This window comes from Gorilla gorilla, chromosome 13 (assembly GCF_029281585.2).
Source record: "Gorilla gorilla gorilla isolate KB3781 chromosome 13, NHGRI_mGorGor1-v2.1_pri, whole genome shotgun sequence".
Classification (NCBI taxonomy): Eukaryota; Metazoa; Chordata; class Mammalia; order Primates; family Hominidae; genus Gorilla; species Gorilla gorilla.
This window is the reverse complement of record NC_073237.2, coordinates 108,948,063-108,969,966: the sequence shown is the minus strand read 5'-3', so window position 1 is coordinate 108,969,966 and position 21,904 is coordinate 108,948,063. Positions and strand designations below refer to the sequence as shown.

General features: G+C 42.8%; 2 protein-coding genes across 5 annotated transcripts in view; one reads left to right on the top strand and one right to left on the bottom strand.

Annotated features, from left to right (window-relative positions):
- Positions 1–230, bottom strand: part of SNX30 (sorting nexin family member 30) — a 144,154-nt gene extending 143,924 nt beyond the window's left edge. Inside the window, exon 1 of the mRNA XM_055350427.2 lies at positions 155–230. The gene's annotated coding sequence lies outside the window, so the exon portion shown is untranslated. The remainder of the gene's footprint in view (positions 1–154) is intronic.
- A 13,065-nt stretch (positions 231–13,295) lies between these two features.
- The window catches only part of INIP (INTS3 and NABP interacting protein), a 34,191-nt gene continuing 25,582 nt past the window's right edge, over positions 13,296–21,904 (top strand). Inside the window, exons 1-2 of one of the 4 annotated variants that reach the window (XM_019033659.4) lie at positions 13,296–13,433; positions 14,903–14,983. In XM_019033659.4, coding sequence (XP_018889204.1) covers positions 14,959–14,983 — 25 coding nt within the window. In that variant the 5' untranslated portion in view covers positions 13,296–13,433; positions 14,903–14,958. Of the gene's footprint in view, positions 13,434–14,902; positions 14,984–21,904 lie in introns of those variants that run through there. The other 3 variants (XM_019033660.4, XM_019033658.4, XM_055350441.2) reach the window with 3 other exon arrangements.

Here is a 21,904-nt window from a genome sequence, read left to right as displayed (position 1 = left end):
GGGCATGGTGGCTCACACCTGTAATCCCGGCACTTTGGGAGGCTGAGGCAGGCAGATCACCTGAGGTTGAGAGTTCAAGACCATCTTGGCCAACATGGTGAAACTCCATCTCTACTAACAAATACAAAAACTAGCTGGACGTGGTGTTGCATACCTGTAATCCCAGCTACTAGGGAGGCTGAAGCAGAAGAATCGCTTGAACCCAGAAGGCGGAGGCTGCAGAGAGCCAAGATTGCACCACTGCATTCCAGACTAGGTGACACAGCGAGACCCTGTCCCAAAAAAATAAAAGATAAAATAAAAAATTTCTCAAAATAAGATGATTTCTTTTAAAATGTTCTAAGAGAACTACATACTAAAAAGAAGCTACATAAGTGGCAGCAAGAGAGACAAGCATGTTATTAATTCAGAGCTACAGTCCCACATTTAAGTATTAGAAGGTAGATACTGAGCAGGAAGCTTCCTTTCCAACAATGGTGAGGGGGCCTCTCTGAACCTATTCTGATTCAGGGGCTGCCCAATACAAAATTAAAGAATTTTTTAAAATTTAAAAATAAAGGGAAAATACATGTAAAATACTGCATTTTAAGCTCTTCTAAGAGACAATATTAGCTAATGTCAATGCAAAATGTTATCTAACTTGTCTTTTCATCCACACTGCCCAACATGGTGCCTTGCACGTAGAAAGCCCTTAATAAGAAAGCAAATTGCAAAAGGATATACAGTTGACCCTTGAACATCATGGGCTTGAACCGTGTAAGTCCACTTATACAGGGATTGTTTTACAACCAACTGCAGATTGATGCTACAGTGTTCATAGTATGCAAAACCCACGTGTATATACAGAGGGCTGACTTCTCCTATACGTGAGTTCTTCAGGGCTGATTGACAGACTTGAATATACTCGGATTTTGGTATACAAGAGGCTCCTTGAATCAACCTCCCACATGTACCAAGAGATGACTATGTATATATATATAGATAGATAAATAGCTCTCTATCTCTCTCTATATATATATATGGTGTATATATGTATATAGTATTTATATGTATATATTATGTCAGCATTTTTATAAAGTTTTAAAACATTTACAACAATGTAATTTTAAGGGATTTAATGTAATACAAATTTTTCTTTTTTTTTTTTGAGACAGGGTCTCACTCTGTCGCCCAGGCTGGAGTGCAGTAGTGCAGTGGCATGATCTCGGCTCACTACAACCTCTGCCTCCTGGGTTCAAGCGATTCTTCTGCCACAACCCCCAAGTAGCTGGGATTACAGGCGTCTGCCACCATGCCTGGCTAGTTTTTTCGTATTTTTAGTAGAAACGAGGTTTTGCCATGTTGGCCAGGCTGGTCTCAAACTCCCAACTTCAAGTGATCTGTCTGACTCAGCCTCCCAAAGTGCTGGGAATACAGGTATGAGGCACTGCACCCGGCCAAATGTAGTACAAATGTAAAGACATGTATTGGAACAATGAAAACTAAATTCAGCGAAGTGGTTACCTCCCAGGTGGAGGGAGAGGAACACAATGGAGAAATGATGTCCAGGAGGATTCCAATGGATTTGGAATGTTTTATTTCTTAGGCTAGGCAGTATGTTCAAGGGTGTCTATTATATTGTTAGCTATGTATTTTTATAAGTCTGAAATATTTCATTAAAATGCAACCCCAATTAAAAAAAAAGTCATTCCAACATTTGTTTCTCAAAGACTTTCACATGTTGCTAGGCATGGTGGCTCATGCCTGTAATCCTAGCAATCTGGGAGGCCAAGGTACGTGGATCGCTTGAGTCCAGGAGTTCTAGACCAGCCTGGGCAACATAGCAAAACTCTGTCTCTACAAAAAATACAAAAATTAGCCAGGCATGTTGGCACACGCCTGTAATCCTAGCTACTCTGGAAGCTGAATGGGAGGATAGCTTGAGTCTGGCAGGTGGAGGCTGCAGTGAGCTGGGATTGCACCACGGCACTCCTGCCTGGGTGACAGAACAAGACTCTATCTCAAAAAAAAAAAAAAAAAAAATTAATGTGCTCTGAGCTACAGGCACTGTAATGAATTACCATAAACTTGGTGCCTTAAAACAACAGAAATTTATCCTTTCACTATTCTGGAGGCCAGAAGTCCAAACCAATTTCATAAGCCAAAATCAAAGGGTCAGCAGGGCCACACTTTCTCCAGAGGCTCTAGGACAGCGTCCCTTCCTTGCTTCTTCAAGCTTCTGACAGCTGCCAGCATCCCTTGGTTTGTAGCTACATCACTCTAATCTATGCCTCTGTGGTCACGTTGCCTTCTCCTATGTCAAATCTCCCTCTCTTCTCTCTTGTACAGACATTTGTGGCCAGGTGCAATGGCTCATGCCTGTAAATCCCAGCATTTTCAGAGGCTGAGGCAGAAGAATCGCTTGAGGTCACCAGTTTGAGACCAGCCTGGCCAATGTGGTGAAACCCTGTCACTACTAAAAATACAAAAATTAGCTGGGCGTGGTGGCCAGTGCCTGTAATGTGCCTGTAATCCCAGCTACTCGGGAGGCTGAAACAGGAGAATCACTTGAACCTGGGAGGTGGAGGTTGCAGTGAGCCAAGTTCACACCACTGCACTTCAGCCTGGGTGACAGAGCAAGACTCTGTCTCCAAAAAAAAAAAAAAAAAAAAAAAGACACCTGTGCACTTATGATTGCAGTGAGGGCCCACCTGGATAATCCAGGATCATCTCCCTATCTCAAGACCCCTAATTTAATCACATGTGCAAAGATGCTTTTTCCATACAAGGTAATAATTACAGGTTCCAGGGATTAGGACCTGGCCACAAGTACCTTTAGTTTTAGTCACCATAGGTACGCAGTCCTTTCCTAAGGTTCAGGTTGAATAAAATTAGCTCAAGGGTATTAAATAAAAGATACTGATTAACTATCGAGGAACTTCAAGAATGCTCAGGGATTTGGAACATGCAGCATAGGGCTGATGTTTTGTCATTAATCTTAAAATAAGAGCCTTTTAGCAAATTTGTTAAATTTATAAATGGCAGCAAGCCTAGAAGAACTGTTTTGTTGTTGTTGTTGTTGTTGTTGTTTTCTGTTTGCTTTTTGATATGGAGTTTCACTCTTGTTGCCCAGGCTGGAGTGCAATGGTGCGATCTCAGCTCACCACAACCTCCGCCTCCCAGGTTCAAGCGATTCTCCAGCCTCAGCCTTTCGAGTAGCTGGGATTACAGGCATGCACCACCACGCCTGGCTAATTTTGTATTTTTGTAGAGACGGGGTTTCTCCATGTTGGTCAGGCTGGTCTTGAACTCCCGGCCTCAGGCGATCTGCCAGCCTCAGCCTCACCAAAGTGCTGGAATTACAGGTGTGAGCCACCATGCCCAGTCGTAGAAGAACTGTTAACAATGCCAGTGCAATAGTTTCAGAAGACCAAACGCTTTGAACTTTGATAGATCAGTAATGCTAAAGGGCATATTAGCTGCACAGTGTGCTATGGTTTGAATGTTTTTGTCCCCTCCAAAAGTTCATGTTGAAACTTAGTCCCCAGTGTAACAAAGTTAGGAGGTGGGGCCTAATGGGAGATGTTTAGGTCACAGGTGCTCTGCCGTCATGAACGAATTAATGCCACTATATAAAGGGGCTTGTGGGAGTGTGTTTACTCTCTTCTGCTCTTCTCCTACATGAGTTCACAGCAAGAAGGCCCTCCCTCAACACCAGATGCTGGTGCCCTGATTTTGAACTTCCCAGCCTCCAGACTGTGAGAAAGAAACTTCTCTTCCTAATAAATTACCCAATCCCGGCCGGGCACGTGGCTCACGCCTGTAATCCCAAGACTTTGGGAGGCCAAGGTGGGTGGATCACTTGAGGCCAGGAGTTTGAGGCCAGTCTGGCCAACACCGGGAAACCCTTTCTCTACTAAAAATATTAAAAAATTAGCTGGGTGTAGTGGCACACGCCTATTGTCCCAGCTGCTTGGGAGGCTGAGGCATGAGAATCCCTTGAACCTGGGAGGCAGAGGTTGCAGTGAGCCAAGATTGTGCCACTGCACTCTGGCCTGAGCAACAGAGTGAGACACAGTCTAAAAAAAAATAAATAAATTACCCAGTCTCAGATATTCTGTTATAGCAGCACAAAATGGACTAAGGCAGAAATTGATACCAGAGGAGTGAGGTGTTGCTGTAACAAAGACCTAAAAATGTGGAAGTGGCTTTCAACAGTTTTGAAGTGAATGCTGAAGAAAAAGCTTGTATTGCCATGAACAGAGCATTAAGAGTGACTCTGGTGAGGGTTTAGAAGAAGGGGAGAGCTGTAGGAGAGTCTGAATCTTATTAAATATTATTTAAGTTGTTGTGAACAGAACGTTGGTAAAAATACGGATGTGAAGGTCACTCAGATGAAGTCTCAGATGGAAATGAGGAACAAAGTATTGGAAACTGGAGGAAAGGTAATCCTTGTTACAACATGGCAAAGAACTTGGCTGAATTATATTTGTGTCCCAGGACTTCATGGAAGGCAGAACTTAAGAGTGATTAGGCCAGGCGTGGTAGCTCACACCTGTAATCCCAGCACTTTGGGAGGCCAAGGCAGGTGGATCACCTGAGGTCAGGAGTTCGAGACCAGCTTGGCCAACATGGTGAAACCCCTTCTCTACTAAAACTTCAAAAATTAGCTGGGCATGGTGGTGGGCGCCTATAATCGCAGCTACTTGGGAGGCTGAAGCAGGAGAATCGCTTGAACCTCGGAGGCAGAGGTTGCAGTGAGTCGAGATAGCACCATTGCACTCCAGCCTGGGCAACAAGAGTGAAACTCCATCTCAAAAACAAAAAAGGAAGTGAGGAACTACAATATTTGGCAGAAGAAATATCTATGCAGCAGAGCATTCATTTCAGGGTGCTGTGTGGCTTCTCTTAACTGTTTATAGTAAAATGCAAGAAGACAGAAACAATTTAAAAATGGAATTTATCATCAAAAGGGAAGTATAGTATAAAGATAGGGAAAATTCTCAGCCTGGTCAAGTAAAGAATAAAAAAATATATTTAGGAGAAAAAAAACCAAGGATGTGGCCAAGCTACCTTTGGTAACAAGATTAGTAGGAACAGAAAGGAGCCAGGTGCTATTCATCAAGACAATGGGAAAATCACCCTGAAAGCATTGCTGATAATTTTTAGGCTGCTCCTCCCACCACAAGCCCAGAGTGCTAGGACATTGAGGGCCGAAGAGTTTGGGGAGAAGGCCTGGGGAACCCATACGGGCTGAAGGCTCACTGTGCAGAGTTTCAGATGCAGTACTTTTTGCTGCCCCAGCTGTAGCTCAAGTGGGCCCAGGTGTGGCTCAGGCCACTGCTCCAGGCCACTCAAGCAGTGAGCCTTGCTGGTGTCCATGTGGTGCTAATTGCACAGGAGTGCAGAGTGCAAGAACTGTGGTGGCAGGGCTTCCTTCATCCTGATTTCAAAGGCTGCCTTAGAGAGCCTAGAGACCCAGGCAGACACCTGCCCCAGCAGCAGAGCCATGCTGGAAGCCATGTGGCAGAGAGTACCCACTAGGGCAATGCCTAGTGGGAGTGAGGCCACCCCGAGACCCCAGAACTGTAGAGCTACTAGTATGCAGTGTCAGCCTGTGAGAGCCACAGGCATGCTATTTCAATGCATAAGGGCTGAAGCATGGGCTGTGCCCAGGAAAGCCATGGGGGCAGGCCTGCCCAGGGCCTTGGGCACCCAAACCCCACTCCAGGTGTGTCCAGGTGGTGGGACATGGTGTCAACAAAGATTATTCTCAAGCCTTAAGATTTAATGTTGTTTGCCCTGTTGGGTTTTGGACTTACTTGGGGCCTGTTGATCTTTTCTTCTTTCCTATTTCTCCCTTTTGGGAAGGGAATGTCTATCCTATTATCTGTTCCATCATCATATTTTGGAAGTAAATAACTTGTTTGATTTCACAGGATCACAGCTGGAGGGAAATTTACCTCAAGATGAATTATACTTTGAGTCTCACCCATATGTGATTTAGGTGAGACTCTGGATTTTTTTTTTTTTTTTTTTTTGAGATGGAATTTTGCTCTTGTTGCCCAGGCCGGAGTGCAATGGCATGATCTCGGCTCACCGCAACCTCCACCTCCCGGGTTCAAGCGATTTTCCTGCCTCAGCCTCCCTAGTAACTGGGATTACAGCCATGCACCACCATGCCCGGCTAATTTTGTATTTTTAGTAGACACAGGGTTTCTCCATGTTAGTCGGGCGGGTCTCGAACTCCCCACCTCAGATGATCCACCTGCCATGGCCGCTCAAAGTGATGGGATTACAGGCATGAGCCACCACACCCAGCCGAGACTCTGGACTTTAAACTTTTGGGTTAGCGCTGGAATGAGTTATGACTTGGGGCTACTGGAATGGAATAAATGTATTTTGTATGTGAGAAGGACATGAATTATGGGGGATCAGGGGAAGAATGCTATGGTATGAATGTTTTCATTCCCTCCAAAAATTCATGTTAAAACTGAATCCCGGCTAGGCGTGGTGGCTCATGCCTGTAATCCCAGCACTTTGGGAGGCCGAGGTGGGCAGATCATGTGAGGTCAGGAGTTTGAGACCAGCCTGGCCAACATGGTGAAACCCCTTCTCTACTAAAAATACAGAATTTAGCCGGATGTGGTAGTGAATGGATGAATGCCATTATAAAAATGGCTTGTGGGCCGGGCGCGGTGGCTCACTCCTGTAATCCCAGCACTTTTGAGAGGCTGAGGCAGGCGGATCACAAGGTCAGGAGATCGAGGCCATCTTGGCCAACACAGTGAAACACAATCTGTACTAAAAATACAAAAAAATTAGCTGGGTGTGGTGGCGCCAGCCTATAATCCCAGCTACTCGGGAGGCCGAGGCAGGAGAATTGCTTGAACCCAGGAGGCAGAGATTGCAGTGAGCTGAGATCGCGCCACTGCACTCCAGCCTGGTGACAGAGCAAGACTCTGTCAAAAAAAAAAACAAAAAAAAAAGGCTTGTGGGAGCAAGCCCTTGCTCTCTTCTGCTCTTCTGCTATATGAGTACACAGTTTCATTCCTTCTTGTCCTTCTGCCACGAGGATGCAGCAAGAAAGAAAGCTCTTGCCAGATGCTGGCGTCTTGATCTTGTACTTCCAGCCTCCAGACCATGAGAAATAAATTTCTGTTCTTTATAAAATTAGGCAGTCTTGGCTATACTGTTATAGCAGCGCAAAACAGATTAAGACACAGTGGGAACCCACAACGCATTACTTGACTAAAAGATTAGATCAGCTTTTTATTTTTGATATGGAGTCTCGTTGTGTCACCAGGCTGGAGTGTAGTGGCGTGATCTTGGCTGAATGCAACCTCCACCTCCTGTGTTCAAGCGATTCTCCCACCTCAGCCTTCCGAGTAGCTGGGACAACAGGTATGCACCACCACGCCCAGCTAATTTTTGTATTTTTAGTAGAGACAGGGTTTCACCATGTTGGCCAGGCTGGTCTTGAACTCCTGACCTCAGGTGATCCACCTGCCTCAGCCTCCCAAAGTGCTGGGATTACAGGTGTGAGCCACTGTGCCCGGCCTAGATCAGCTTTTAAAGCAGTAAAAAAGCAAAAGTGGGATTCTGGCCTGCACAATCCAAAGCATCTCCTAGACAAGGACAGATCATTTTGTTTGTATTTTCAGTGCCTGACATAGCATTGTTTATTGAATAAATGAATGAAAGGGCACATTTCAGCTTTAATTAGGTTTACATTGAAGATCAATCATCAGGTATACCTGCTTAGCACTCTTCTAGGTACTTTGAGGATACTAAAACATACTGGCAACCTGGTCCCTTAGAAGTGACCAAATTAGAATTAGATGACATAAAGGATTACACTTCACTCCTGCAGCCATTTTCCACAAGCAGCTTAGTGCAGTTTACTGAGTCCTTTTCATAGTTCATTGAAAACACTAGGGTTTGATCTATTTACTTATTTATTTATTATTAATATTCATTTATTTATGAGTTGCGGTTTTGCTCTGTCGCCTGGGCTGGAGTGCATTGGCACAATCAAAGCTCATTGCAGCCTTGAATTCCTGGGCCCATGCTATCCTCCCACCTCAGCCTCTCTAGCACAGATGGGATGACAGGCCCCCGCCACCATACCCAGCTATTTTTTTAGTTTTTGTAGAGACATGTTCTCGCTGTGTTGAGTAGGCTAAGTATTGAACTCCTGGTCTCAAGTGATCCTCCCACCTTGGTCTCCTAAAGCATTGGGATTATAGGTGTGAACCACTGTGCCCAGTCCCAATCTATTTAATGAAAAAAAAAAACAGTGGCAAAATAAAATACTTTTCTTTTCTCTTTTTTTAATCTTTAAACATATTTTTAACATTTTGTAGAGACAGGATCTTGCCTTGTTGCCTAGGCTGGTCCTGAACTTGTGGCTTCAAGGGATCTTTTCACCTCAGCCTCCCAGGGATTACAGGTGTTAGCCACTGTACCCAGCAATAACCCTTACTTTTTATTTTATTTTATTTATTTATTTATTTATTTACTTTGAGACAGAGTCTCACTCTGTTGCTCAGGCTGGAGTCCAGTGGTGCAATATCAGCTCACTGCAACCTTTGCCTCCTGAGTTCCATCAATTCTCGTGCCTCAGCCTCCCAAGTAGCTGGGACCACAGGCGTACACCACCACACCCGGATAATTTTTGTATTTTTAGTAGAGATGAGGTTTCGCCATGTTATCCAGGCTGGTCTCGAACTCCTGGCCTCAAGTGATCCACCCCCCTCAGCCTCAAAACAACATTCCCCCAAAGTTGCTAGAAGTCTTCCTCCCATGATAAGTAAGTTCCCCTTCACTGTACCATTAGACCATCTGTCTACCTCCTGATTTAACTAAAACCCACTTCTCCTTCAAGGATAGCTTCCCTTGTGTTCATGTAAGGTGGAAAATCCTCTTGTGTCCAACCACATACATATGGCATGGGGCTAGGGGAAGGGTGCTTCAGTATTTCCAGAATCCACACTCTCAATTCCAAACTATTCGTCTTCCTCCATCATGTAAAAACTCCAAATCTTTAGAAGCAGGTGCATCTGGTTATACCATCTTTATCCTCTTCTTATTGCTGTCATCTACTGACATATTCATGGAGGACTTTGGTCCCTGGCTCAGTCTTTCTTCTTATCATTCTAGATAATATCATTGTCCATGTGGAGAATTCATTCTAAATGAATCCTACCATCTCCCTTAATTAGATAATCCTCCAAGGCTAATAATGGTCAGAAATCTTCTGCATAGAAGGTAGTGGTACAGAGAGGGGTGAAAGGCATTGTGGTGTTTTTTACATTTTATTTTAGAACTTTTTTTTTTTTTTTTGAGACAAGAGTTTCCCTCTTGTTGCCCAGGCTGGAGTACAATGGTGCAATCTTGGCTCACCGAAACCTCCGACTCCTGGGTTCAAGCAATTCTCCTGCCTCAGACTCCCGAGTAGCTGGGATTACGGGTATGTGTCACCACGCCTGGCTAATTTTGCACTTTTTAGTAGAGATGGGGTTTCTCCATGTTGGTCAGGCTGGTCTCGAACTCCCGACCTCAGGTGATTTGCTTGCCTCAGCCTCCCAAAGTGCTGGGATTACAGGTGTGAGTCACCGTGCCCGGCCTATTTTAGAACATTCTTGAACATTTATTTTTAAAAAGGCTAGTCTGGCCGGGCGCGGTGCTTCACACCTGTAATCCCAGCACTTTGCCGGGCCAAGGTGGGCGGGTCACGAGGTCAGGAGTTCGAGATCAGCCTAGCCAACATAGTGAAACCCCGTCTCTACTAAAAATGCAAAAATTAGCTGGGTGTGGTGGCATGTGCCTGTAGTCCCAGCTACTTGGGAGGCTGAGGCGGGAGAATCGCTTGAACCTGGAGGCAGAGGTTGCAGTGAGCCAAGACCACACTATTGCACTCCAGCCTGGGTGACAGAGTGAGACTCTGTCTCAAAAACCAACAAAAACAACTACAAACAAGCCATATTTACTATCCTACATAGTTTCTGTGGATTAGAAATTTGTGAACAGCTTAGCTCGGTGGTTCTGGCTCAGGATTGCTTTCGAGGCTGCAATCAAGATGTCAGCCAGAGCTGCAGTCATCTGAAGGCCTGCCTGGGGCTGGAAGATCCACTTCCAAGGTGGAACACTACTTGACTGGCAACTTGGTGCTGGTTTGTTGGTGGAAGGCTTGCCTCAGTTCCTCTTTATTGGGCTCTCCACATGGACTGCTTTAGTGACCTCATGACATATACGTGGCTTCCTTAGAGAAAGTGACCCAAAAGAGGCCAAGGTAGAAACTGCAATCAGTGTCACACACTGACACTTCCACAATATCCCATTGGTTACTTGGGTCAAGTTTATTCAATGTGGGAAGGGATGACAACAGGAGGGCCATCTTGGAGGCCACCACATTTGGTTGTACAAAATCTTCATGATGTTTCATATTGTTTTAATACTCTAATGAGTTAATGTTTAATAGAAAATAATAGCTTGTCGGTATGAGGCATCTGGTTTGATTTTATTTAATCTTTAAAACAATGGCATAAGGTAGGTGCTTTTAATACCCCTTTCCACAGATAAGGAGGTTGAGGAACAGACAAATAACTTGTCTAAGTGTTCACCCAGTAAGTGCAGGGCCAGGTTCTAAACCCAAGTTCTAAACTGCCAAGATTCAGGGTAATTTGTTACACAGCAATAGATAACTAATACAGTAATTGTCTCAAACTGCTACACACTTGATTTTAAAGGTTGTCTAGCCTCATGCAGATCCCCAAATACTTTATCACAAAATACCAGAAAAGTAGGTTAGAGTGGTTTCAGTTGGAAATTAGGGACTATTGTCAACTCTACCTTGATACTGAAGGTCTGTAACCACAATGGTTTCAGGATAAAGTAATTCACAGACGGCTATTAGTTAATAGAGCCAAGGGGCTATAACATGCACTCCTTCTGTCTTGGACTTTCCCCCAGTATATTTCTCAGCTGACGTTTTTTTTCTTTTTCTTTCTTTTTTTTTTTTTTTTGGAGACAGGGTCTATTGCTCTGTTGCCCTGGCTGGAGTGCAGTGGCGCAATCATAGCTCACTGTAGCCTTGACCTCCAGGGCTCAAGCGATCCTCCTACCTCAGCCTCCTAAGTAGCTGGGACCACAGGCACGCACCACCGTACCTGGCAAATTTTTTAGATTTTTTTCTAGAGATGAGGTCTCACTATATTGCCCAGGCTGGTCTCAAGCAATCCTCCTGCCTTGGCCTCCCAAAGTGCTGTGATTACAGGCATGAGCCACCACACCCAGGCTCAGCTAACCTACTGACCACTTGCCAAGACACCCAGTAAAACAGATTGTTCATTGTTTATATTCTAATAGTCAACATTTATTGAGTTCTTATTATGTGCCAGGTGCTATTCTAAGTGATTTACGTATACCCAATCACTTATTTTTATTCCCATTTTATGGATGACAAAACAGAGGCACCAAAAGGTTAAACCAGGGCTCACCATCATTAAGTGGCAAAGCTCGAATTTGCATTCAAGTAAACTGACTCACTATTAACCATTGTGTTAGAGGTTAACACAATGAGGCAGAAGTTCCAAAAACTCTAGGAGAAGACGGAAGGGTTTCAAGGGCTATGACCTACCAAGTAAAAGGCAAAAGAATTGGCAGCAAGTTAAATTTATCTTTCTCCTGATAATGTTCTTTCAACTCTCAGAGGCTGAATTTGCTAAGAAATTATAAAATGTTGTTTAGGGTTAGAACTCTTTTTACTCCCACCTCCTTAAATAAGCTTTGTTCAGAATGTCCATTTGAAACTTAGACTGGAACTTTCTGTGCCCTAGTTCCTATATTAGCTAGGCCACAAAACAAAAAAAAATTCTAAGGTTCTATCAGCCATATAGATCTCAGTCATCTTTTTAGTCATACTAGAACTCACCAAGTCCTCTTAACTGAAAGGACTCCTGGCCTACCATCAAAATGCTCATGTGTTAGGCTTTATATCTGGATTAAAGTCAAGTCAGCAAGAACTGGTCTCAGAGGAATTCATTCCTCCAGAGCAGAGGCAATGTGTGAGATTTAAGAACTCAGGCCTTAGCATCTGGCAGACCTTTCAATTTGAATCTTAGCTCGCTACTTGACATAGAGCAAGAAACATGAGTCTCAAATATAAATCAGGGAACAGCAGGACCAGAGCTGATGCACCTCGCATTGTAGAAGGCACTCAATAGCTGCTTGGTACAGAGTAAATACATGCTTGGTTTTCAGTAAATAAATACTTGATATTGAAACCATTATTTCAGTCATTGATCCATGCACAAGAAAATTGTGCATCATAAACATTTTACTCTTGAGCAAACATCGATTATTAAAAACATATGTTCAAATTCATTATCCATTCTATTTAATTAAATGCTTGAGGCGCTTGGGGAGCTTACATTTGTGATTTAAGTCTGTGCGTTTTTCAAATGTATCTTTCGGAAGAGATTAAGACACTGCAATTTTAAGCAGGGCAGGTGGCTCACGCCTGTAATCCCAGCATTTTGGGAGGCTGAGGTGGGCAGATTCCCTTGAGGCCAGGAGTTCAAGACCAGCCTGGGCAACAAAGCGAGACACTGTCTCCATAAAAAAAACATTTTTTTAAATTAAAAAAAGTGCAATTTGAACACATGTCAATATACTATTACCTTTTAATTCAAATGTGTAGCTATCTATTGTGCTGGAATCAGGTGGGCAGCAGGTGATCCCACTAGTGGCAACTTGGTGTTCTGCGATGTGGCACATCCACTTCTTAAATGCAGATTATTGCACTGTAATAAAAATCCTCCATATTCAGTGCTTTCATTGTGTATAATTATGTAAACTGTAGGCAAAAAATATTCATGAATTTGTGTGTGTGTGTGTGTGTGTGTGTGTGTGTGTGTGTGCGGATGCGCAATCCGAGATGGTCGTTAAAGCTCGAAAGCGAGTTTAGCCTCTAGAGTCGCCCCTCCTCCGAGGCCCAGCCGAGGTGGACTCGCACCGTCGCAAGACCGGCCAGGCGGTGGCAATGAAGAAAAAGCCAGTCTTGGTGCTAGGGACCCAGGTGTTCTCCGTCCCGCCCCTGCCTGGCAGCCCCGCCCCTCCCCCGCCCCGGGCCACGCCCCACCCTGGCCCAGCCCCAAAAAGTACCGTTTGCATCTCCCGTGAGCCTCTTCGACTGTCACTCTTTGGAAAAAAAGGTGACGTCTGCACTGAGGTGGCCGCTAAAGTGCGAATCACGACTGGCGGTGGCCGTTGGGTCCCGGCGGGAGGCGGGGTTTCCGCTCCCTGGGGCGCACGTCAGTCAGGAGGCGGAAGCGCAGCGGGGGCGGGAAGGTTGTAGTGCAGCGAGTTGAGCTCCTCTTGCCTAAGTGGTTGCGCCCCCTTTAAGAGCAGCGATTGTAAGGAGAGGCGGTCCCGGTGTCCTCGGGTCCCAGGTAAGTACGACAGTCTGGAGGCACCGGGCAATAGGAAAGTGTGGCTCCGGTGCTAACCTGTCGCCGCCGTCTTTGTTGCTACAGGCAGCGACCTCCCTTCCGACCTTGCCACCCAATATTTCTGGCTCCTACTTGCTTCCTTCGTCTGGTTCACAGCCCGGGCCCAGCCGGCTCTGCACATCCGTAGGCAGGGACCTTTCTGGCACGCCAGTCTACCCTGTCACAAGATGGCCCTGTTGTCCTCCAGTCCTAACCCCGCATTGCTCGCTCTGTGTTTCAGCCGCTGGAGACACCTAACGATTCATTTACTAAAAACCGGTGTCTGTTTTCTATCCCTTGTGTCTTTCCCGGGCTCCCTAGACTAAGGCATCACTCTTTGCTGCCAATGAAATCAATTCTTTGCCTCCGGCACTGTGCCCACCTTTTAAAGAGCGGGTTTGTTAAGCTTTTTTTTTTTTTTTTTAATTAATAGTATGGTTGCTTGAATAAGACTTTATTTTCCCTTCTGATTATATGTTCCTTGAAAGCAGGATTAGGGTCTTGCTCATCTTGGATATCCCCAGGATTTAGTACGAAAGCACGAAGTTTGGAAACCAGCAGCCCAAATAATTCTTACTAGCTCTATGACCCTGGGTACGGTTTCCTCATCTATAAAATGGTGATAAATAAATAAAGGAACTAATTTCGAGCATCTTACACAGTGTATGGTGCAGAGCAGATACAGTACTCCTTTACCTTTTTTAGCTTTCAGTGTACACAGTAGTTTTTGGGTATGTGTTTTAGACGAATGCAGAGACACCATAGATGAATGATTTTTCTTTCTAGCACCATGATTATATTGACTCTATCAATTGGTTGATATATGTGGTAAATACAACCTAATGATGTTTATTAAAGACAGTAATGCTAAATGGTATGAACATCTGCAAGAATAAACAATGCCGTATTTAATTAAATGCTTGAGGCACTAGCAGAGTTTACATTTGTTTCAGTCCGTGTACATTTCAAATGTATCTTTCTTTCTTTCTTTTTTTTTTTTTTTTTTTTGAGACCGAGTCTCGCTGTCTCGCTCTGTGGCCCAAGCTGGAGTGCAGTGGCGCGATCTCGGCTCACTGGAACCTCCGCCACCCGGGTTCAAGCGATTCTCCTGTCTCGCCCTCCCGAGTAGCTGGGACTGCAGGCGCTTGCCACCACACCCGGCTGATTTTTTTTTTTTAATTTTATTTTTAGTAGAGACTGGGTTTCACCATGTTAGCCAGGATGGTCTCGATCTGCTGACCTCGTGATCCGCCCGCCTCGGCCTCCCAAAGTGCTGGGATTACAGGCGTGAGCCATCACGCCCGGCACAAATGTATCTTTCTGAAGAGATTAAGAAACAGCAAACATTTCATTGTAAGGAGGCTAGCTGTTCCTTTTAGTTTGTGATTAAAATATGGTGCATTGTATATGTGTGTACACATATTTTACAGGTGATTGTGAAGTGCTGACCAATTGCCACTGGACATACTTGAAACAAAATAGGAAAATGGCAGCAAACTCTTCAGGACAAGGTAATGACAGCAGGAATTTCTTTACTATGAACATTTCCCCAATATAGTAAATGTATTTGAATAAGAGAAAATTTAGCATAGGGCAGTTACTGTAGCCAGAATTTAAAAAATGAATAGCAGGCCGGGAGCGGTGGCTCACGCCTGTAATCCCAGTACTTTGGGAGGCCAAGGCGGGTGGACTGCTTGAGGTCAGGAACCCCATCTCTACTAAAATACAAAAATTAGCTGGGCATGGTGGCGGGCGCCTGTAATCCCAGCTACTAGGGAGGCTGAGGCAGGAGAATTTCTTGAACCCAGGAGGCGGAGGTTGCAGTGAGCCGAGATTGCACCACTGCACTGCAGCCTGGGCGACAGAGTGAGACTCCATCTCAAAAAAAGAAAAAGAAAAAAAGAAGAACAGCAAAGTAAAACTCTAAATTTGAAATACACTTGTGCTGAATAATGATGTTTAGGTCAATGACAGACTGCTTATAGGATGGTGGTCCCATAAGATTATAATGGAGCTGAAAAATGTCAGTCGCCTAAGTGACATCTTGATAATCCTGACCCTGTGTAAGCCTAGGCTAATGTGTTTGTTTGTGTCTTCATTTTTAACAAAGAAGTTTAAAAAGTAAAAAAAATTAAAAATTTTAAAAATATAAAACTTTTAGAATAAAGATATAAAGAAAATACTTTTTTTTTTTTTTTTGAGATGGAATTTCGCTCTTGTTGTCCAGGCTGGAGTGCAATGGCATGATCTTGGCTCACTGCAACCTCTGCCTCCCGGGTTCGAGCAATCCTCCTGCCTCAACCTCCCGAGTAGCTGGGATTACAGGCACACGCCATCACGCTCGGCTAATTTTGTATTTTTAGTAGAGACGGGGTTTCTCCATGTTGGTCAGGCTAGTCTCAAACTCCTGACCTCAGGTGATCCGCCCGCCTTGGCCTCCCAAAGTGCTGGGATTACAGGCATGAGCCACTGTGCCTGGCCCAGTGTTTTGTGTTTTAAGCTAAGCGTTATTACAAAAGTCAAAAAGTTAAAAAAATTTAAAAGTTTCTAAAATAAAGTTACAGTAAGCTAAGGTTAATGTATTATTGAAGAAAGAAAAATTGAATAAATTTAGTGCAGCCTAAGTGTACAGTGTTTATAAGTATACAGTACTATATAGTAATGTCCTAGACTTTCACATTCACTCACAACTCACTCACTGACTCACCCAGAGCAGCTTCAGTCCTGAAAGCTCCATGCATGGTAAATGCCCTATACAGGTATACCATTTTTTGTCTTTTAAACCGTGTGTGTGTGTGTGTGTGTGTGTGTGTGTGTGTATGTGTGTATGTATGTGTGTATTTTAAGATCTCAATTGGCTTTGTGATTCTAGAATCAGGCAACACTTCATTTCATAAAATAGAATAAGTGTTCCCTAAACCATATTTTTACTGTACCTTTTCTATGTTTAGATACACAAATATTTAGCATTGTATTACAGTTGCCTACACTATTCAGTACAGTAACATGCTGTACACGTTTGTAGCCTTGGAGCAACAGACTGTACCGTACAGCCTAGGTTGTGTAGTAGGCTATACCATCTGTGTTTGTGTAAGTACACTCTGATGTTTGCATAACACAAAATCACCTAACAATGAATTTCTCAGAATGTATCCCTGTTGTTAAGCAACATATGATGGTAGATCTGACATTGGATCAGATACACAACATCCTTTATATTATTAATCTTATATTTTAATCTATGTTAAGATTGTTTACATTGAAATTGTATTCACATTATTCACCTTATGGCCTCTTCTGACATCTATGTTTGCTTGCTCTTGTACTTGAAATCAGAACCACTTTTAAAGAAGTTTTATTGTCATCACACATTATCTGTGCCTTTATCTTCATTGCTGTAAAAACTTTCATACACATTTCACCTGTGTTAAGATAGCTCCAAAACAAATCAAGTCAGACACATTTGCTGCTATCAAGGAGTTTTTATTTTAAAATGTGTATAAAAGTAAAATTTACTCTCTATAAAGTATTGAATCTCACTTGGCAAGTAGTTAACCGCTTAACTACTTGAAGGACACCTCTATTTCCGTTCTGTATCAAGTCTGAATTCCTGTTTGACTCTATGTATGTTTGACCCATCTTCATATTTTTAAATTACTCATCTCTGTTCTGATTTTTTTAATCTTAGTTTTGTCTTAAACTTATGGACTCTTAAAGTGTATACTCATTTGGTCCAGCTTCTTTCATTGACCATACTGTCTGTGAGATTCATCCATATTGTGCATGGATCAGTAGTTCATTCCTTGTTATTGTGGAGTAGTATTCCATGGTATGACTATATCACATTTTGTTTATTCATTCTTCTGTTTGTGAGCTTTGGGGTTGTCTCAGTTTTGGCTGTTGTGAATAAAGCTGCTATGAGCATTTATAAGTCTCTTTTGCAGGTACTTTTTTTTTTTTTTGAGATGGAGTTTTGCTCTTGTTGCCCAAGCTGGAGTGCAATAGCGCGATCTCAGCTCACTGCAACCTCCACCTCCTGGGTTCAAGCGATTCTCCTGCCTCAGCCTCCTGAGTAGCTGGGATTACAGGCGCGTGCCACTGCGCCTGGCTAATTTTTTTGTAGAAACGGGGTGTCACCATGTTAGCCAGGCTGGTCTCGAACTCCTGACCTCAGGTGATCCGCCTGCCTCGGCCTCCCAAAGTGCTGGGATTACAGGCATGAGCCACTGCGCCTGGCCTCAGATACCTTTTTTTTAAGAGACAGGGTCTTGTTCTGTTGCTCAGGCTGGGCTCTGAGGTGGATGATAGCTCACTGCAGCCTCAGACTCCTGGGCTCAAGCGATCCTCCCGCCTCTACCTTCCAAAGTGCTGGGACTGCATGCATGCATCACCATGCCTGGCTAATGTTTTTATTTTTTGTAGAGAGAGGGTCTTGCTTTGTTGGCTGGGCTGGTCTTGAACTCCTGGCCTCAAGAAATCCTCCCACCTCGGCCTCCCAAAATGTTGGGATTACAGGCATGAGCCACCATGCTGGGCCACTTGTACCATTTTATTATTTTAGTATATGCGCTGCCGAAGCAAGCTCTCTTTGGACTGTTTTATATTCTCTCCAGCAATATGTGAATATTCTGGTTGATTCACATTTACTGTTGTCAGTCGTTAATTTTAGCCATTCTAGAATGTATGAAGTAGTATCTCATTGTAGTATTAAAATGTATTTCCTTGATGACAAATGCTGAGCACTTTCATTGTACTTATTGGCCATTGTAAATCTTCCTTTATGAAGTATTTGTTCAAATCTTTTACTCATTTTTTAAAAATTGGGTTATTTCTTTTATTAACAAGTTGTTTTGTTTTCATTTTTCGGTCTGGATACAAGTCCTTTGTCGGATATGTTTTGCACGTATTTCCTCCCAGTCTTGCTTGCCTTTTCGTGTTCTTAATGGTGTTGTTCTTATCCTGTATGTAATGTGTTATTTTTCTCTGGCTGCTTTTAGGATTTTCTCTTTGTATTTCAGTGGTCTGACTATGGTATGCCTAGAGGTGGTTTTCTTGTTTGGGGTTTGTTGAGCTTTTTGGATCTGTAGGTTGATGTCTTTCACTAAATTTGGGATGTTTCCATCCATTATTCAAATACTCCAAGGCTCTGCTTATTTTTCCTCAATATTTTTTCTGTGTTTTTCAGATTGGATAATTTCTAATGCTCTAACTTTAATAACTTCTGCCATCTCCAATCTGCTGTTCATTCAATCCAGTGAACATTTTGTTTCAATTTACTTTTTAGCTCTAGAATTTCCACTTGGTCCTTTTCCATAGTTATACTTCTTTGCTAAAATACCCCTTTTATTTATTATGTCTTTTTCCCTTAAGTCTTTGAACATATTTATAATGGCTGATTTTAAATCCTTGACTGCTAATTATATCATTGGGATTATCTTGGAGTTGGTTTTTGTTGACAGCATTTTGGTGCATATGCATCACGTTTTCCTTTTTCTTCTTATAAGTCGTGATTTGTTATTGGGTACTGGACATTGTGGAAACTCTGGATTCTGTTATATTCTTCTGAAATGTGATTTTTGTTCTAGCAGACAGCTTGACTCAACTCATACTCAACTCCAAACTCTTGTCTCTCCTGTGTTGGGCAGAAATCTTGCAGTGTTTTTCAGCTTCCACCTGCTGCTTTATTGATGGGCTGCCTGGGATCTCCCCTGGATATGTGTAGTTCAGCAGTGAGTGAAACTTTGAGTGGATTTTATACGCATGAATTGGGCTTTATTCCTTCTGCCTCTCCCTCAAGCCTTGACCCTAATTTTTTTGCTACTCTGTCAGCCCTAAACTTGAGTTCTCCTCTGACACCTCAAGCTAGTAAGGTGAGGCTAACCAAGCTGTTAGTGGATTGGGGAATGCTTCAGGCAAAAGGCCACAAGTTCCCAAATCTCACCAGTTGCAGTTTCTGCCTGATACTGGTCAGACTCCAGTGCCTTTAGATAGTGAATTTTTAATATTTTAGTATTATATTTGTGGCAGGATTAGACCAACCAGACTACTCTGCCAGTACTGGAAATTGAAAGCTTGCTGATTCTGTTTTAGTTTATTAGTTATATTTAGGACAAACTAAAGGTTACACGAGTTTCGTAGAATTATAGTATTGTAAAAAGCAAGTTGTGGTGACAGCTTTCCCAGCTGTAACCAGCTAATACCATTCTGTTTTCCTCTCACATAGCCATGTGCGATTTGTGTGCTCTGTGGACTAATCATAGGTCCACATTCCCTTGTGGTTGTTGACCTCTTTATTTTTCCATTAAATTATAAGGGCCCGTATTAAAAATAACTTAATTTGAGCTCAGATGAAAACTAAGAGAAGACTATTTTGAAAAGATAATATGCTGCTAAAAACCACACAATGCACTGCAAATGAAAATAAATTTTAAATTATCCCACTATTCGCACAAATAGAGATTTACAATATGCTGGCTACTTTTTTCGTAGTTGTAGTAAAAACGCAATCATTTTTAGTATTGCCTTTGACTGACCCATAGTCAGATCCACTATGAAACATCCCCTAATCTAAATAGAAATGAATTTAGATTAGCCCTTTGGCTTCTGTTGCTCCTTTGTCAGGGATTTTTGTTGATGTCATGGAACTGCTGCTACTAGGAACCAGCAGAGGGAGTCCACATCATGTTCTAGAGACTCCCAGACTCCAGTGAAATTTTAAAATTCTTATTTATTCAGATCTATTGTATTTTTCTCTCTCTCTTTAATTTAATTTTTTTTTAAGAGGCAGGGTCTCGCTCTGTTGCCCAGGCTGGAGAGCAGTGGTGTGATTGTAGCTCCGTGCAGCCTCCAACTCCTGAGCTCAGCATCCCAAGTAGCTGAGACTATAGGCACATGCTACCACGCCTGGCTAATTTTTTTTCTTTTTTTCTTTTTCCTGTAGAAACAGGGTCTCGCTTTGTTGCCCAGGCTGGTCTTGAACTCCTGAACTCCTGTTCTCAAGCAGTTCTCTCACCTTGGCTTCCCAAAGCATTGGAATTACAAGTGTGAGCCAGCATGCCCGGCTGTATTTTACTTTCTGTAGTAAATCATTTCTGTACTGTTTGTATGTATAAGAATTACTTAATATGGAGATTAATACCAAGGGCCTTAATTATCTTAAAATGATAACTGAAAGAACCATGATTAAAAAAAAATCTTTATGTGTTGTAATTTATTAATGTAAATAAATAGATTTTACTTATTATGTCTGGTGTAGAGAACAATTCCGTTGTGTTGGGGACTGAGCCCTCTTTCAGATCTAGCAGTCTTTCATGCCATCATAGTAATCAGGACTGCTAAATTTCATACGCCCTTGACAGTCACTGCAGTCCCATGTTCTTCATACTGTCCAATGTAGTGTAGAACATTTGGTAGGCTTTCAATCATGAGAATTTTAGTATGCAGAGGCAGATTGTCAACCTGGGGTTTGGACAAGGTACCAAAAGCAGCACAGAGTCTTTCATTATTGGTAAATGTCAAGGTCCCATGATGATGTGATGGCATTGGATTGGTTCAGCCTGATTTTAGAGAGACCTGGTGAAATACTGAGTAAGGAACATGAATTCTTTTGTTTTATTTTTTTCAACTTTACAGATATCTGAAAATGCTTATAGTAGTAACCATAAGATCTGCAGATCAGGTAGTAGGAACTATTGATTTTGGGCCAGTCCAGGTGCTCTCAGCTGTGATTTCAGCATGCTGCATAGGAGTGGAATGGCAAGGCTCCTGGGAAGTGTCTTGTTTGACCTCAGACCCAAGTACAAGTCTTCACCTAAACCATATATGGTCCAGAAGGAAAGCAAGTTTATTCTTCAGGTTTATACTAAAGTATGCCACCTCTCAATTAAGAGTTTGTCCCAGTCATGCATAAATAGCATCTGAAAATTCTTGTATTTGTACTTTTTTAAAGATGAGAGTTTGTATGCAAAGACACAATTTGGAGTAGGTTTCTGAAGGCTAAATTTCTTTTTGTTGCATTTTAATTGCTATGGCAAAGAGAATAAATTAGATTTCTGATGCTAGGCTTGACCTGTAGGCTCCAGATTGTAATTGTAACTGGGAAGAATATTATGTAAAGTAATCTGAGACTGTGTAGTTAGGGGAGAGTATAGGATCCACACATGCACTCAGACTGGCCTGGGAGTTCTGAAATGTGAATGTAATTAGAAAGCTGCATGCCAATTAGTTGTGGCCTATCTAATGAAAAACTGTTCACTGACAGAGAATTGTCAATGTGGGATGACAGGAATCTAGTGATGTTAACCTGATGACTAGGGAGAAAGAATGCTAGATAATAATAACAATAATAGCATGTATTTATTAAGCAACTACCATGTGGCAGGCAGTGTTCTAGGTCTTTTACTTATATTTTTCTGTATTTCCTGTAACCACCC